General features: G+C 44.8%; 1 protein-coding gene across 30 annotated transcripts in view; it reads left to right on the forward strand.

Moving 5' to 3' along the window:
* The window catches only part of MAGI1 (membrane associated guanylate kinase, WW and PDZ domain containing 1), a 284769-nt gene that overhangs the window by 22628 nt on the left and 245368 nt on the right, over positions 1–16773 (forward strand). For 5 of the 30 annotated variants that reach the window (XM_085516262.1, XM_085516265.1, XM_085516264.1 and 2 more), the window contains exon 1: positions 13836–14088. The exons of the other annotated variants lie outside the window; for them this stretch is intronic. In XM_085516262.1, the coding sequence (XP_085372388.1) occupies positions 13968–14088 (121 nt within the window). In that variant the 5' untranslated portion in view covers positions 13836–13967. Of the gene's footprint in view, positions 1–13835; positions 14089–16773 lie in introns of those variants that run through there. 30 annotated transcript variants of the gene reach the window in all.

The following is a 16773-nucleotide window of genomic DNA, read 5'->3' on the forward strand; positions in this document are numbered from 1 at the left end:
CCTGCTGAGGTTTCCTTGTTGCCAAACCAGATTCTTCCAGGTGATACTCATCCGTCTCACCCCTCAGAAGTCTATGAGGTAATTCTGGGTGTCTGCCAGCGCTGAAGATTGCTGGATTAGTCCCAAGCAATCCAGTGCAATTTGCATGCTGATGAAGGTGGGATACTGTCTTTCATTCATTGTCGTGAAGCGAAATAATTGCTTTCCAACCGAGTGGTCTGACACGACTTTATAATTAATTCTGTGATTTGTGCAACACATACTTTCTAATGCTATCAATTGCCAGCCAGGACATGATGTTGTATTTATTAGCAGATTGTTGCCTTTAAATAAAATCAGTGGTTCCACTGTTAGAGTGCTGGATGATCCATGACACCGTGTTGCTCACATTGCAGAGTGGTATTTAATCAACTTACGTGGTTTGCTGTGAAGTAATTGGTTAGCCATGCAAACACCACTCTGAAAAATTCTTTGTAGTAGCTTGCAAGATCAGTGTAGATTTGCACAAGAAATTCAATTTTTTAAACGTTTGCAGGTCTGGTTTTACCCCCATCCCAGAGAATATCATGCTCTAGTCATACTGTGAAGCAGATGGATTTTCTGCTGTGTTGGGAGCTGCTGCTCAAAGCTGTTTTTGAGTCCAGTATTCATCCTCTTTCCCAAGAGGGAAAGGGTGAGGCAGAAGCACCTTTTATGAAAACGCTGGTTCTAAGCCATTTTGTAACACACTGGTGCAAGTTCCAGCAGCGCTTTGTGATTTTGCTTGCAATGCTTTTCACATTCAACTTAAGCAGTATGCAGAATCTGCTGGGAGCAGAGCTGCAGCAGCACTAACAGGAGAAATTGCTCTGTGCAGATGGGGACCTTGTGTGGTCGAAAGTTAAAGGTGATAATGCTGCAGGCTGTCCTGGCACAGACAGGATTTTGCAATATGAGAAGCCACCGATCAGGGTTGGAGCAGGATGGGACAGGTGAATTTTAGTGTGTTCAGTCCTTCTGCTGTCCCAACGAGCTGATGGAGTTAAGATCATCTTCAGCGCCGTGAGAAGCTGTTTTTGGCTTTGTGCCTGGTGGAGCTTAAACCAGCACTGTGGTAAGGGTGAATCTGAGCTGTTTCATTCCGCAGAGATGCTGTTCCTGAGCTAGGCTAGCATGGAACGGAGGAAGGCTTCTATCACAGGGTTGCATTTGTGCTTTGCATTTCCTAGTCTATGTGGCTGCAAGCACCTTCCTGCTGATGTTCCCATCACACAGCCAGAACTGAGGGGAGGCTTAGGAAGGACCCGTACAGGCATGACCTCATTATGTGGGAGCTGTAATTAATGGTGCTCACATACTGCTCCTGAGTCACTGTCTCACCTTGCTGCAGCCTTGGTCTGCAAGGCAGTGGGAGCCAGCATGGCTGCACCTCTCCTTATGCTCACTGCACAGTGATGTGGGTATGTGTCTCCTTCATGCTGCTCAGCCCCACAGAGTGCTGCAGCATGAGCCCTGTGGAAATGTCCTTGTGCTTTTTGGGTTTCTGGGGCTGCACTGACTTGCTGGTGATGTTTCAATGCAATGAGCTGCTGTGCTGTGCTTTGGGATCACAGAGGGAAGCACACATTACCAGGAGGCAGTGGGCTGCAGAAATTCCACCTGCCTCAACTGCTGCTTTTACCACATGTGGGAGATGACACACCACCTAAATACAGCCAAAGTGCTGCTACTGGAAGAAGAAAGGCTTTTCATATTTCCCTCCAGTGGGACAGTCTCTTCTCTTGGTGTCCCTTGCACTCTTACAGTGCTTCTGTTTGCTTCTCTGAGCAGAGAGCTGGACTAGCGTAAAATTGCCTATTCCTGAGCTATACTCCTTGTCACCTCTGTACTCCTCTTTATTGTTTTGTGGGTGGACACATAAAACATTTGACGTGCTGTTATATGAATGGCTCAGACAACATTGGCTGCTGCTTTTTTAGTCTGTGACAATTTTGCTGCGCATAAGACGGTCACCTATGGGAGAGTTAAGAGCTTTAATGTTTGCCAGAGATACACCATTGCCATGAAAAATGGCAGTCAATCCCAAAAAGGAAAAGGAGGACAAAGTTAATTCTGGGTAAAATACCTGGCATTTCAGCTCAAAGCGTGAGGAAACTCTCATTTTACCACTGCTAATCTGTAAATTACAACCATATGAATGTAACCGTTGCAGTACAGGAATGACATATACAACACTCTTGATGGATACTGTGCATTATATTTCAACCACATAACCTGCCTGGGGCTTCTTTTTTACATATCCCTTTGAGTTGAACGTTTTTCTGGAGGTCTCTTAACTTTGGGTGGCCTGTGTGAATTGTAACAAACGAGCACAATTGAGATGAGTAATAGGAGTCAGTGTTATTTCTGAATTTCCTTTTCTTTGAAGAATGAAGTCAGATGCTTTATTCTTCTGGCTGTATTCAAAAGCCTACGGTTTGATTTTTCTTTAATGTATGTATAGATATATACCAACTTTATGTTCCCCCCTTCAGTTTGCAGGTCTTTTTGTTCCCTCAGTTGAATGAGTGTCAAGAGAAGGAGTGTATGGCTCTGGATTACCCAACTGGCTGTTGGGTACGTGTAAAATATAAGGGGCTTCTCTTACCTTTTCCAGTAAGGCTGCAATTCCCATCCAGTTTTGTTTCTCTGACCAATATCCATTTGTTAAAAAGACAAGAAAATTGAGTTGTTTCATGTGACAGTTTTGGGGGAGATGTCCCTGTTGGTTTTGCAGTCCTTAGGCTCTTGGAAATCCCTCACTCGTCCAGATTTAAGCACAGGTCTGCAGAAAGAAGCCTTCTTGCAGAAGCTTTGGTTTTGCTCATCTTGTTTTGCTGCAGTTGCACAGTCTTTGTTTTTTTAGGCAGAAAACCAAAGAGAAACTCAGTTTGTAATATTTCTTTGGCATTTCCTCTGCAACAGTTAATTTACTGTGTGTTTATGCAGTGTCATATATTCCAGGTAATTTATATAATTACGTTGCCATTAAACTTGTCTAGTTAGAATCAACAAAAGCAGACAATGTGAAATTCAAGTGTTGCAGTAGTGGTTGCCTGGTTATGTTACACCCTGTACAGGATTCTTGTTCAGTTCCTTCAGTTCTCTTCTTTTGTGTTTGAGCCTTTGACACCAGAATGAGTTGCAATGGGGTTTAATCATCCCTAAATGACTAAATCAGAAAAATATTTCATTGGAATGACATACATGTAAAACATGAGTTCTTTAGTGAGGTTATTATAGTATTTCGTATTTTCATTTCCTTACCCCTGGGAATTCGGCTATGCAGCCATAATGCTGAACTCCAAAGGAATAAAGGAATGGTTTCCCTGTGGTAATTCACTGAGCTCCTTACCATAGGGTGTTACTGAGGGCCAAAAATTCAATGGTGCCTGAGACAGTGCCAGTAATTAAACAGCTTATAGGGATAGTTGAAGAGTAAGGCAAAAAGCCACCCCTCAAAACCCCTCGCTTTTTGAAATTAACAATGTTGAAAGGGCTGGGATTTGTACTCCAGGATATTAATTGACATTGAGATGTTTTCTCTGAAGCATATTAGCACATCTTACTGTCACTGCTCCATCCAGTGAGCTGTCCTGGTCCAGCCTGGAGAACACAGGTCTGATGCTGGGTAGTGCAGGGCAGAACTTGGTCTTAGGGCAGATGTCATTACTGGATGGGAGGTGTGCATGGGAAGCTGACTCCAGGTTGCTCAGAAGAGTTGTTGAGCCAGGCTTTGCTTGGGTTTAAACATGATTGCTGGCTGTGCTTGTTTTGGAATGTTTTGATTCATTGTCTTATAAAAACATCGTGGATTAAATTGAATAGAGTTCAAACTGACACCTACGGCCACACACACAAAACACACACAAAAAACCCTTCTAATCCTTTTTTTCCTTCATCCCGTATCTTCCCCAGGTAACATTTTCTTCAAGCTAGGAAAAGAATTGCTTTCTGCAGGAGTTCAGAATGGCCCATTCTGAGGCTTTTAGGCCTTTCTTTGTTGCATAGGTTTTTATGGTTTTGTTCTTGAGTTCCAGTCTTAGAGCATGCTGCCCTTTTCCTTTCAAGAGAATGGGAAAATGTGAAGCTGTAGAGTGAAGAGAGGAGAAAAAAGGAGGAGGAAAAAAAAAAAGCAATGTTATTTCCTCTCGGAAGTCATCATGTGCAGAGCTGATACTGATGGCATTTTAATAGATGAGGTGCTCCCCATGCAATATTGTGATAGAAATCCGTTGTGTGCAGAATGGATGAAGTTGGGAAATAAACAAAAGAAAAAGAAGATTGATTTGTGCTGGGCAGAGGGGGAAGGGCAAAATGTAATAAATGGGACTGTTAAATGTTGGGTGATTTAATGGGGTCTTGTCAGCCTCTTCTAAGAGCTCTTGGAATGCTAATAAAATAATTCAGAAACCTTGGGGGAAGAAACAGCTGCTCCTCATAATGCTCTTGTCCAGCCAAATTGTAGTCAAAGCTTTTTCTTTTTTTTTAAGACGTTGGCTTGATTGCATGTTTTGTTTTTCCATTTGTATTTAGATGAGGATTTGAAAGAGGTTTAATCACAGGAAATTGGGGTGACACAGTGATGGGTATAAGCTCAGTACTTTGTGTGTGTAGTGTGGGTGCTGAATTGTGCTTCTCCTGAGGAACCAGACTGCACAAGTGGCCCCAGGCAGTCAGTGAGTTGGGCTGGCTCGTGTTTGTGAGAGATCTGCCTTTTCCCACAGCTCCAGCCTGTGAGGGCAGCTTTTGGGAAAGATGTGACTCTTGCAGAACTTTGGAGATAAAAAATGCAAGCTGAATGCATTTTTGTCTTTGCCAGAAGCATTTAATACCGAGGATGCTGGGGATGCTTTCCACTGGAATTGCTTTGCCCCAGGGGAGCAGCCTTGGTGCTTGTTAACCTCCCTCTGCCCCAATCCATGCCAGGTGGGCAGGAGGCTGCTGGAAAATAAAGAAGTGTCGTGTTTGGTCATAATTAATGGCAGAGATCCCATTGAGGCTGATTTACCAAGGTTGCACCTTGGGACTCTGGGCAGAGAGGTGTGTGGGCACGGGGACAGCATCCATTTGTGCCACGTGTGGAGCCTTGGCCTGTCTGCACCTTCACGGTTGCAGCCAGTAAAGCTTTCAGCTCTTGGCCTGGCACTATGTGCTTGCACAGGGACCTGGACACCTGGGATGGGCTTCCACCTGCCAGCCTGCTTTCTGCATAGTGTTTTGAATGGGCACAGTGCAGAAGTCTTCCAGCTTCAGTGCCAGCTGGCCTTCATGGTGCTGAAGAGAGAGGACGCCAAAGTCAGAGGCTGACCTCTGCAGCACCAAAGGTAGAGCCTGGCTTCCTATGGCCAGAGGCCCAGGGAGACCTGCCTGTATTGCTGTGTGGTTTTTTCTTTTCTTTTGTCTTTTCCCTGTGTGTAATTTCAGCATTTCTGGTGCCAGGCTCCTTGTTTAGGCCAAATGAAAGCTTAATGTTTTGGAATACTCCTCCCCAGTGGTGTGATTTTGGAAGAGGTACGTGAGAAATTTTGCGTCTGGGCTGTTTGTCTTTTAGTTTTCCTTTTATTTCTTCCTACCTTTCCTGTGGCTCTGAGGGGAGGAAAAAAAAAAACCCAACGTACCAGGTTTCCTCATAATATTGGTTTGAACGTTCAGGAAAACAGGAATCACGAGTCATTGGTCCCAAATTAACGCTGATGTGTGAGACTGCAAGAGATGGGTCACCTCTGGGGACAGGAAACACACAGTGCAATGCTCAGAGCTCTCAGGGGTGCCCTTCAGCTGGTGGCAGCTGTTCTGTGTATAAAATCCTCATGGAGAGGTTTGTAAACACCTCCGTCCATGTTAATCTCACTCCATAATTGAGGGTTTTAGCCTGGGAACAGGTTTTAAAACCAAACTGCTCCCTTCTGTTGATCTTACGCTTTAAAACTCAGCGTGTAAAAGTTGTAGCCTGCGGTTTCTGGAGGGATTTGTTCTGCCATGTTTATTTTGCAAAATGTAGATACCGGCCGCAGAGCTGAGACTGATGCCTGGATTTGTTTCTGGAGTGTTTGGAGTCTTGAGTGCCTGGCTGTGACCGGTGTGCCAACAAAGAAGCGTTTTTGTGCCTCTCTGTCACCCAAGACATTTTTGCTGCTTGAAGTACATTTTTTCCCCTGCATCTCCTCATGCCCTTTGCTAGACTGATTCTCTTCCAGCAGGTGTGCTTAGCTGCTGAGTTTTATTGTCAGACACTTTAGCTTTGGCTTTTTTCTTCTTCTTTGGCAGAATGAGGATAAGGCAATACTTCTACACATTTTCTGTCTGTCTTAAGACCACTATATCTTCTGTAGTGCTTGGGTTTTGTCAGTTTGGTACCTGGGGTTTGATCTGAAGAGTGATGATTTAATTGGGCACCGGAATCTGAATGTGTTGATATTGTTTATGGGGAGGGATAATCAAAAAATAAAACATATCTAGTTTGAAAACCAAGTATCCTAAGTCAAGATGAATTTCTTCCTTTGCTGAAACATGGTCTGGAAAAATGAGGAGAAACAAAAACAAGACCCAAACCAGCTGATTCTTAAATGCATTTTACATGCATTTACCTTCAATTCTGTCTTCGCTCCCAAACTATGTAGCAGCCAACTGCAGGACCTATGCAATGTGGGTATGATGGTGAACAGGACATGCAGCGTTTCCGAGTGTGATAAACACAGGAACATAGTGGAGAAAGAAAGAGGAGAGCAGATGTGAGTACACTGGAAGGGGAAAGGTGACTGGGGGACCAAAAGCTTTTGGATTCTAGGCATGATATTCTTGTTTTTGATTTGAAAACCATATGTTTCTATAGCTTCTTTGAGGGAGTCAGTCTGTGTCACTGAATGCTGGCACTTTTTAAAGCTGTGAATTGGAGGTGACTAATTTCAGAAGTGTTTCATCCCGAGAAGGAAGGAAGCAGAGTTTGCCACGTCATTTACTGTTTGGGTAGCAGTTCCCAGATTTTACCCTTTTAAGATACATATAATTTCCAGTTATTCTTTACAGAAGGGTAAGGAAATTTCCGGGAGGGGAAGATGCAGGGGGACTGAGGTGATGAGTGTCCTGCAGGGGTGGTGGCACTGACTCTGGAATCTCAGGTAGATGCCAGCAGGCTTATTGGAAGGAGCACATCCCTGAGACTGTACGGGGCTCCTCCCTGAGTCACCATGAGTACTCACGTATGGCAGACACACACCTATGGGGGTTGAACTTAACCCAGCATAAGATGCAGCTCTGTAGGTGCCAGCAGTGAGTTCTGTCTGAGATCTGGAGGTTTAATGAAGCTGCACTTAATGTGGAGACCCTCCACATTGCCTTCGTGTGTGCGCTGTGTGTGCTTGCTCTGTGCAGAGCTGCAGGTCCCTAAGTCTTATTTGTGATTTCTGTGCCTGTGGATAAATCACACTAATTGGGACACTGGGCAGAACATTTAAGAGAAGGCAGTGAGGAGTTGTGTAATTACGAGCAGTTCAATAAATACTACAGTCGTTAGACCATAGTGAGGTTAGATATTCAAACAGTATATCTTTTCCTTTCCTCCTCCAGCAGACCCCAATTTGATATATTTTAATAAATGAAAATACTGAAGTAGCACTTAAATGAGGGTTAGTTTGAGCCAGAAAGCAGGAAATGCAACCAGGGGTTAACTTTCATTTTCTTCTCTCTGCTGTACTGCTTCTCCCCATCTCCATTGCATGGAGGTTATCTGGGATGTTACAAGTGCCAGGAATCCTCTCGTGTGCTGTTGCCAGAAGCAGGGCTGCAACTGTGCTAAAGTCAGTGGTGGAACTGAAGCCAGCATGATACAGAGTTCCTCAAGATTTACCCCCAACCCCCCCCCCCCCACACACACTCACACTTAAAAATATTTGACAGTGAAATATGGCATGCACGTATGTAAATATTTGCCTAAATGAAGTGGCCCAAACTTGCTGACAGTAAGGGTGGCTTCTCTTCTCTGCAAGGGCTCTGGGGGAATATGGGAACCTGACGCCAGGCCTTTAGCTGGGAGGAGAGGGATGTGTAAGAGTTAATTTGTAATGGAAGGGGAAACCTCGAGGGAGGAGGGAGGGAGGGAATTCCTGACACAGAAGTGGTGGAATTTTGGCCTCAGTTAAAAAAAAAAATAGTAGGCAAGCAATGGACTGGATAAAGAGGAGAGGGTAAAACAATGCAGATGCAAATAGAAAAGCTGTGTGCGCTTGTGGGGAGGGGTTCAGAAATGCTACGGGGGTGAGGGGGATGATCAAGCTTTTAGAGTGTGAATGCAGCTCTGGAGGTACATATATATTTATATATGGGGTGCTGCACATCTGTACAGTTTTTGTCATATTATTTCCTATTTTTAATGCTGGAGGCATTTGTTAAAATGGATTTGATGTAAAAGCGTGCTCAGACATTTATATAGAATAGACATGCATCAGATATAACTGTCCTTTGCAAAACGAAGCTGGTAAATTGCAATTGCACTTCGTAGTGTGACAGAAGCCTGCTTTTTGTCTTCCTTTTTGAATTTCTTTTGCTGACAGACACACACAGACCCAGCTTTGTGCTCCTGCCTCCCTTGCTCCTTACTGCATGCACCTCCAGGTTGTGAGAAAACAGTCAAATGCTCTGATCATGCATCTCTGAAAGCTTATAATGGGCTTATCGGGAAAGAACTATCAATATATCTCGTACTCCTCTTGCATTGGGAGATGCTCCTTCTGGCTATGAATAATTAGTTTGGCCCACCTAAGCTAATTATGAGCTGCCTCACCGTTCAAAACACACTGGGGTTAACACGGTTAGGACTCTTTTACCACGTTAATGGGCCCTCTGCACTCTGAATGTTAGGCTGACCTTTAGCACTGCAATCAAAAATGCATTGCGAGGGATTGTTTGGTACCAATTTGTGATCTGGGTGCTCTGAAGAACCCCATCTCTCCCCTGGCAGGTGAGCTTGGAGGGAAAGGGCAAAGCCTGCCTGGAGCAGAAACCAAGCAGGCCAACAGTGCAACCTAAGAACTATTTTGCAAGTCTTTTTGAATTGCTAAGTGGAAGGAAGTCCTCATTGTCTTACTTACATTTAGAACCTCTTCAGAATTTGATCAGTTGTTTTTCTGGTGTGATTACCTTTCAAATCTACTCTGTGTGTTGTCTGGCAAACTTAACCCACTCCCTTATCTTCAAGAAAATGAATGCAGCAGTCATTGGTTAGTACAGAATGTGAGTTGAGCTGTGTTTTTTTATCCTTCTTTTCAGGAGGTTTGCTGTGATTTTGTTTTGACGGATTGAGCTGTGCTTCACTTTGCTCTCATTTTTCACCCTGTCAAAAGCATTTTTAGTACATCCCCCCCCAGCCCACCCCCCACCTCCCACTGTCTACCTGGATCAGTGCACTGAGCACTGACGCACTCTCTCTGCATTGCTCACTTGCAGCTCGTCTCACTGTGCTGCAGCACTCAGTGCTGAGCTGTCACAGATGGAAGCTCAGGTTCAGCCCTTGCCATGTCTATGAGCAGCACGCAGTGCCAGGAGCTCACAGCATCCACGTGTAGGGGCAGGAGAGTCATCAGCAGCTGGAAAACTTTGCGCAAGCTCACGTCGCTGTCACTATATTGATAACTGAGGAGTCTTTGTGCAGTTGTTCTGATGTGTTGCCTATATTGGGAGCTATTTAACAAAGTGAATTAGAAAATTATAGGGTTTATATTGAGCTCACTTCAATATTGGCACAGTTAAGCTGACCTGGCAGGCATTACAGGGTTTTAGTGAAGCCTGAGATATGCTGATTTAAGCAAGGAGAGGCTGGAGTCAGGTGCGAGCATTGCATCTTCATGGCAGCAGTTTCTGAATAGCCTCAGTAATGGAGTGTTAGGAGAATGTAGCACGTGAGGTGTTGTAAGTACATCAGTGAAGGTGCAGTCCCTGCCCCTGGAGAGTTTATGCTCTAAAGAGGACAAAAGTACAATAACAGCACAGCTGTCAGCGCTGTGGGACGTGTGTGCTGCTGAACACCTGACGTTCCAGCTGCTCTCAGAGCGAGCTGGGTGTCATGGACACCCATGATTTGTTTGTTCTGTAATCTGGCAACGGCCTTGTGCTGGGACAGGCAGGGCACGGTGCTTTCCCTGGCTGTAAGGACATTGGGTCCCTGTCACACAGGTGCTCAGTCTGCATGGCTGGTGCCAGGGCTGCTCTGTGTTAACTCCACCTTGGGATGTGTTCTCCTGGGATGAGCGCCTGCGCCTCTGCCCATGAGTAACTTAAGTGATCATGATCACATACTGAATCCCCAGTGCCTATTCTTTCTCTCTTGCTCTCCCCAGTGCAAGGTCAAGGCTGCTTTTTTTTCCCTGGGTCCTCCCACTGGCAGAGCCTCTCAGGGCTCTGTTCCACTTGCTGTCAGTAGTAGTTTACTTTGCTCGGAACGTTCTCCCAAGTTTGCAGACCTCCCCCATGGCTATCGTATGACAGTATCCTTCACATGACACATCTGGTGGTAGGGTAAAAAAAAAAAGCCACTTTTGTGTAGTCCAAACATATCGTTATTTCATTTATGTATGAGTGCAGTGTTCAAAGGATGGGGATGCATTGAAGTCAGCTCAGGTGTCTCTTCCCTTGCCCTGATCCCACCCACTCCAGTACTGTATCTTAGTACTGGGGTACAAATCCTGTCCTGCAGGGGAGTAGTTTGTCTCCCAGAAAGTCCCTGCCTGCAAAAGGCCCAATGGCACATTGCCCTCCTGCAGCTGAGCGTCCTTCCTGGCTCCTGAAGTTGGAACGTGCTGCCTCCCTTCCCCAGTCCTGTATGGAAGGAGGATGAGCACACTGGAAAACAGCTTCTTCTTTCCATGCCTCCCCTGTGAACGTGAAATGCTTCATTCTGCGGAGAGTTTTGCTATGGGTAACAACTAAAATGTTTGCTGAGTCGGAAAGTGGTTGTACTGGTAGCACAAGGAAAATAAAAGCAGTGACTTGAGATGGCAAGATAGGAGACAAAGAGGCAGTGGGGCTGTAACTGACTTATTTATAGCAGCCTGGAGAGCAAGAAGTATTGCAGAGGACAAAATTCCTGTAATGTTTACGTGAGGCTGTAGGAAATTGATTGCAGCTCAGATATGTTTTGTTGCATGCTGCTGGTAGGAATCCTAAACGTAATGCGACGAAGTTCTGAACATACTGTTACTGCTGGTCTTTTAGAAGGCCTATTTTTACCACAATTAAAACCTCTAATTTATTACTGTTGTCAACTCCCGTTGTGTTTGCTTCTGAGTCCTGTGCAGTTTCTGCTTGCAGAACTCGTTTCTGTCAGGCTGCACTGCTTCGAGACTGATTCCTTTAAATTATTCTTTTAAAAAGAGCTTGGGATTTTGCTGAAATGTCTGTTTCATAGGGGTGTTTTCTCATAGCTGCTGTCTGCGTAGGCTGGTGAGTCTGGCTGAGGTGGGCACTGCAGATCTCTGAAGTGCAGGGGAGACGGATCACCCCAAGGGCTGCTGAGGGCAGTGGTGTGGCAGTTTTTACAGCGTTCCATTTGCTTTGTTCCTCAGCAGGGAGCTGGGAATGCTGAGCATTGTCAATGCTCTGTAGCTGTCTGCAGCCCAGGGCTCCTGGCTGTTCAGTGGGATTTAAGTCTTGCTCTTATGTCACTTTAGTAGCTTTGGAAATACCTTTCCTCTTGCTGTCCTTGTAGCTGCCCAAGGCAACATGTAGTAAATGCAGTGTCCTTGTGGATCTCTAAACCAACACTGGTAAATGAAGTTATTTTCACCTGTTTACTTTCTTTCAGCTCTCTTTCGGTGTTTGTATTCAATTGCTTTTCTCTTGGATCTCCTCTAAAGCAATGGCATCTAAATCAGTGGCACCGTCTGGAACTGCTGTAAATCTGGCAGTGGAATGAAAGCCACAAAAATAAAGCACATGGGTTGCTTTTAAAGGCTAAAATAAGCAATAAGAGACAGAGAAGTGCTGCTGGAGTGAGCTGGGGAGATCTGGGCACTTGGGACAGGCATTACTTAGCGGTTATTCTGCCTTTGTCTTCATACATGATAATGCTGTGCACATGGGGACTTGTAGTTGTTTTTTGGGTAACTCAGAGAAGACTGAAGGTGCTCCTTTGGCCTTTGCTTGCCAGAGATTTGTTTGAAGAGCAGATGTTGGTTGAAGAGGTTACGAACCCTGTCTGCTGTTTGCTGGTGCTGTTTCAGATGAGTGTGTGGTGAGGGGAGGAGTGTGCTGAGGGACTGTTTCAGCACAGGTAGAATGGATTAGGTCCAAACAGTCAGTGAACAGTTGAGCTCATGAGCTGCTGCAGCTGTTTTCAGGCACATGTCCACCCATGTTCTGATGTTATTTCAAGGAGATATCTAATAATGTAGACATGGCATTGCTGAGCTGCATGAAAACAATTCTATAGATCATTAACCTGCTGATCTTAAGTCACTGCATTACTGCCATGTCCATCAGAGGAGGTGGCACTTGCCACTTACTTTCTAGCACACATCTGTGGCAAAGCAACAGGGAGAAGGATTTTAATTGCTGTTTCTAGTGTCAGTGGTGATAGAGAGTGGAAGGAGTCTGGAACTGACATGCATTCTCTCAGAGCAATCATCCCACAGGACCTCTCAGAAAATGAGAGCAGAGAACAAAGTGCTGAATCCCATCCAGCCCACTCCCACCAAGCAGGAAAATCAATGGAAGCACTTCTGAAATAGCAGCGACTGTGGGGAGTGGGCAGGAGAATGCTGCAGTCAGATGAAAGGACTCAGTTCTGTTCATTATGTGTGGTATTGCTTGTGGCATTTCTGGCATTCTTTTTTTGGTACAGTTTCATGTGGGAAAGAGGTACAATTCTGAAGCTGCACGATCTTAAATATAAGGATATTTTGTTTGAAATTTCCAGAGCAATAAAAAGGTGGTGCTGTGAGGAGACTGAGATTCTTACAGATTGATGTCTGTAAGTTGGATTTTTGTGTTTATGCCACAAAAAGCATCTTGACTTTGTTATTATTATTGTTGTTATCTTGCTGTCAAGCTCTGAGTTGCTTTGAGCCTTCACTGCACAGGGGAACTGTGAGATGTTTAGTACATCTGATACTTCCTATGTACAAGGTCCAACCATGGATTTGAGTGTCTGGCACCTCTAGTAAACATCTTGATTCATGTAACATAAACTTAAGACAACAAAATTAGAATCAGATGCTCTTATTTTCCCCCCGGTTTCAGTCCTAAGCCAAATGGTTTACTATGGAATACAGCTGAATTCCTTACTGTATCTTGTAAAACAAATAGGCCGTTGTTTCACTTTCAGGCTGGCATTTGCCTTAACTCTGTGTTGTGGCTCAGCCATACTGTACCTTTTTCCTTGTCATCTTCTTGCTTTTTCTTGGACTGCCGCAACAATCTCAGGTTCTTACCTCCCCAGCAGCTGACAGCGTTGTCTTTCAGTGCCATAAGGAGCCTGCTGAACAGGCAGTGGAGATAGGCTGATAAATTCATTGCTTTTGTTAGGGTTTTTATTTGTTTTGGTACAGTCTGTATCACTTCCCATTTCAAACCACTTTAATTGTATGGTTGGAAAAACCTTCTTACTTGGCATTAGCAAAGGAAGCAGAGTTTAAAAGGAAAGAAAAAAAAGTATTGAATCTGCAGCATTTAATTTAATAAGCAGTATTTTGGGGTTTCTTTTGTTACGTGCTACCTTTTGAACTCTGTGAAACAGCACGCGGATCTAATTCACAATAACGTCACTGTGTTGAGCTGCACAAGTAAACACTTTAAATGGGAGGAAGCACCTGCATGCTCCTATTGTCTCTCTTCTTCCATTAGCAAAAGTCTCCAGGCTGACTCTGTTGAAACCAAACCTTCTGTAAGTGGAAGTGCACGGAAAGCAGGAGGGCACGGAGCAGAGCCTGCTGTGCTCAGACCCAGGGACAGTAGCCATGGAGGGGAGCGTGGCCCTGCGTCTGGATGCACGGACACGAGTGGGTTACCAGGCCATCACTCATCTCCTTGGCCTGGGCCCTGGAAGGTCGGGGTCTCAGAAGTACAGGAATGAGCAAGGTAGGTTAGAGGCACTTGTAGCTGTCGGGGTTTGGGAGGCTGATGGATCCCCAGGGCCACAGAACTATGGAGATGCTTTGAAATCATCACTAACGTTGTGCTGGTTGGATTGCATGTCAGTCAGATGTTCAACCCAGTGAGTCTGTGTTTGTGTAAACATCATCCTCACCGTGGCTTTGTGAGGAACTGGTTAAAGTGTCAGGGTGATGGATCCAGGTAGTGAGAAGTTTACAAGGTGAGATTCAAATCTGGAAAGGCTGCCTTATATAGATGAGCCTGAGAGCCTATAATCTGTTTACCCAAAACAGGAGGTGACTTATCGTGATCTAAATGTATCTGTAAACTGAAGATCTACTAGATCTAGAGAACTTCTATTGATAGAGGAATCAACAGTGAAAAGAAGTTCAGTGACTAAATGCTGAACTTAGACAACAGGAGGATAGATTTTCACTCTCCAGTGCTGACATAATCTTATAGTCTTGTAGCTAATGAAAAGTTGTGGGCACTGAGGAACTCTGGACACATGTAGTGTTATATAGTGTTATATAGGAGACCTTGCCAGAGCAGAGTCAATTTTGGTTTTCTGTTTTTTCAGTCTATGTTGTTTTAGAGGTGTTTGGTGGTGTAACACATGGGAAGTATGAGCTACATCTCGATATATTAAGTGTTCATTTATTGGTGTTTGTGATACCTTTGGTAAGATGGTAATAATTAGATTGTAGTCCTCCTAACATTAGTTTTTCATTGAGCAGAAATCGTCTTTGTGCCCTCTAGTGGAAAAACTCTTTATTTGAAGGCTTCCAAATTGGGTGAAGTTCTTGCAAAAATAGTAGTGGAATGTGCGAGAAAGGTCGTACAGGAACAGAGCATGTCTAGGGAGATGAGGATCGTGAAAAGCAGATGTGCTCTGTGCTTCCTCTGCTTCAGCCCTCACAAAATGTAATGTTAATTACACATATGTATAATAAATGATAAAGGTATATGTGCCCAACTTCCCTTTGTGAGGGGATAAACACTTTATGCACAACAGGAGCTTTGGATGTGACCAGCTCACGTGTCAGCACTGTTCCAAGGTTCTCCTTTTCTCAGAATGAGAGTCTAATCTCTCTCCAAGTCATCATTGCAGAAGTGTCATGCATAAAACATGGATGATGATTACTTTTCACTGCATTGAATGGTACTGGGCAGTGTGTGGCTGAAGGAGGACCATCTCAGTGGTGAGGCTGGAAATGGATGGTGCAGATCAGAGGCTCAGAAAATGGATGAGGTTTGAAGGGGTAGGTTGAAAGAATTGTATTTGGAAATACAAGCCTGAGTGCAGGCAATACATATTCTGGCACGTGAAAGATTTCTGTAAAAAGGATAATGATCACTTTTTAGGACCCACTGGGGGAAAATGCCTCTATTTCCCTGAAAAGAATATTTGAGGTGAGTACAGGGGGAAGAATTTCTTACTGTGAAGGTAATGAAGCAATAGCGAAAGAAATTGTGACTGTTTCAGGGGAGGATTTGCAGAGCAGTTAAACTGATGCCTGTCACGGATGGTGTGCATTAAACCTGTCTCCATGGGGTCCAGATATACGATTTCCCCTAAATCCATTCCTCTACCTCCGTGCAAGCACTGGACCACACTCTGCACAGGTAGAATGCTCGTTTTCTGTTGGACAACCCAGCTCACCTACAGCAGCGACAGAAGCTTTGAGAGGGATGTGGGATTGTTTTAGAGACATCTCACTTAAACATGGCACTCCTTATTAAATGCTTTCCCTCCACGCTCTCTTGCTTCCCATACCCCTCCTCCTTCCTCCAGGGTCTGTTTTATTTATGGACCCCCCTTGGACTCTCTATTTCAGTCCCTAGAGGTGCTTTCTGGGGATGGGGTCAAAACCAGTAGCAGCACTGTGGGCTGTTACAAGGATTTGGGATATAAATTCAGCTCTCAGTGTGGCCATGAACACTTCAAGCACAGTTGTAGATCACAAGAATTTGCTGCTGCCCCATCCGTATTTCCTGCCCTCTGACTGTTGCTTTCTGGAGCTGCCTGTTTGGGATGTTATGATAGCAACAGATGTGAATGTGGTGGAGTCCCTGCGGCCCCCTCCTGACATCCTCCCTTTTGTTGTGCTGGGTTGTCATTTTTGTTTGTTTTTGTCTGAATTATAATTGCAAAAGCTGTTACATCACTGTTTATTTGCTGTGTGTCCCCAGTCACTGTTGATATTCACTCCTGTTTGCATTGCCTCTGCTCTCCCCCTGCTTCATGCCCACAGGCACAGCCCTCCAAGCATCTTCCAGCCTCTGCTTTGAGTCTGCGATGCTCTGTGCTCCCACAAGTGCAGGGAGATGCCAGCTGACAGTGAAGAACCAGGATTTGGCTTTTTTCTTTCTTTCTTTTCTTTCCCTCCTGGCATTTTACAAGAGCCCTCATTCAAGTGAATAAAATTCCTTGGAGACTCCTTCCCTGAGATCTCTGTGCTTAATGAGTCTCTCTTATTTCTGTCAGGTGGTGAGATCAATACAACACTTTCTTTTTTCTGGCTTAAAAATGCCAGGGAAAATGGGGGGGGGGGGCAACGAAGGCTTTCAGGGGGCTTTGCTCCCACTGTCCCTGCCCAGGGTGGATTGGCAGCAGGGTTAGGAAGAAAGGCTGTGCCTTCATCACTGGCCCGGGGAATCATGCGACAC

Source organism: Coturnix japonica, chromosome 15, assembly GCF_054131305.1.
Source record: "Coturnix japonica strain WE chromosome 15, WE-NBRP24, whole genome shotgun sequence".
NCBI classification, from domain to species: Eukaryota; Metazoa; Chordata; class Aves; order Galliformes; family Phasianidae; genus Coturnix; species Coturnix japonica.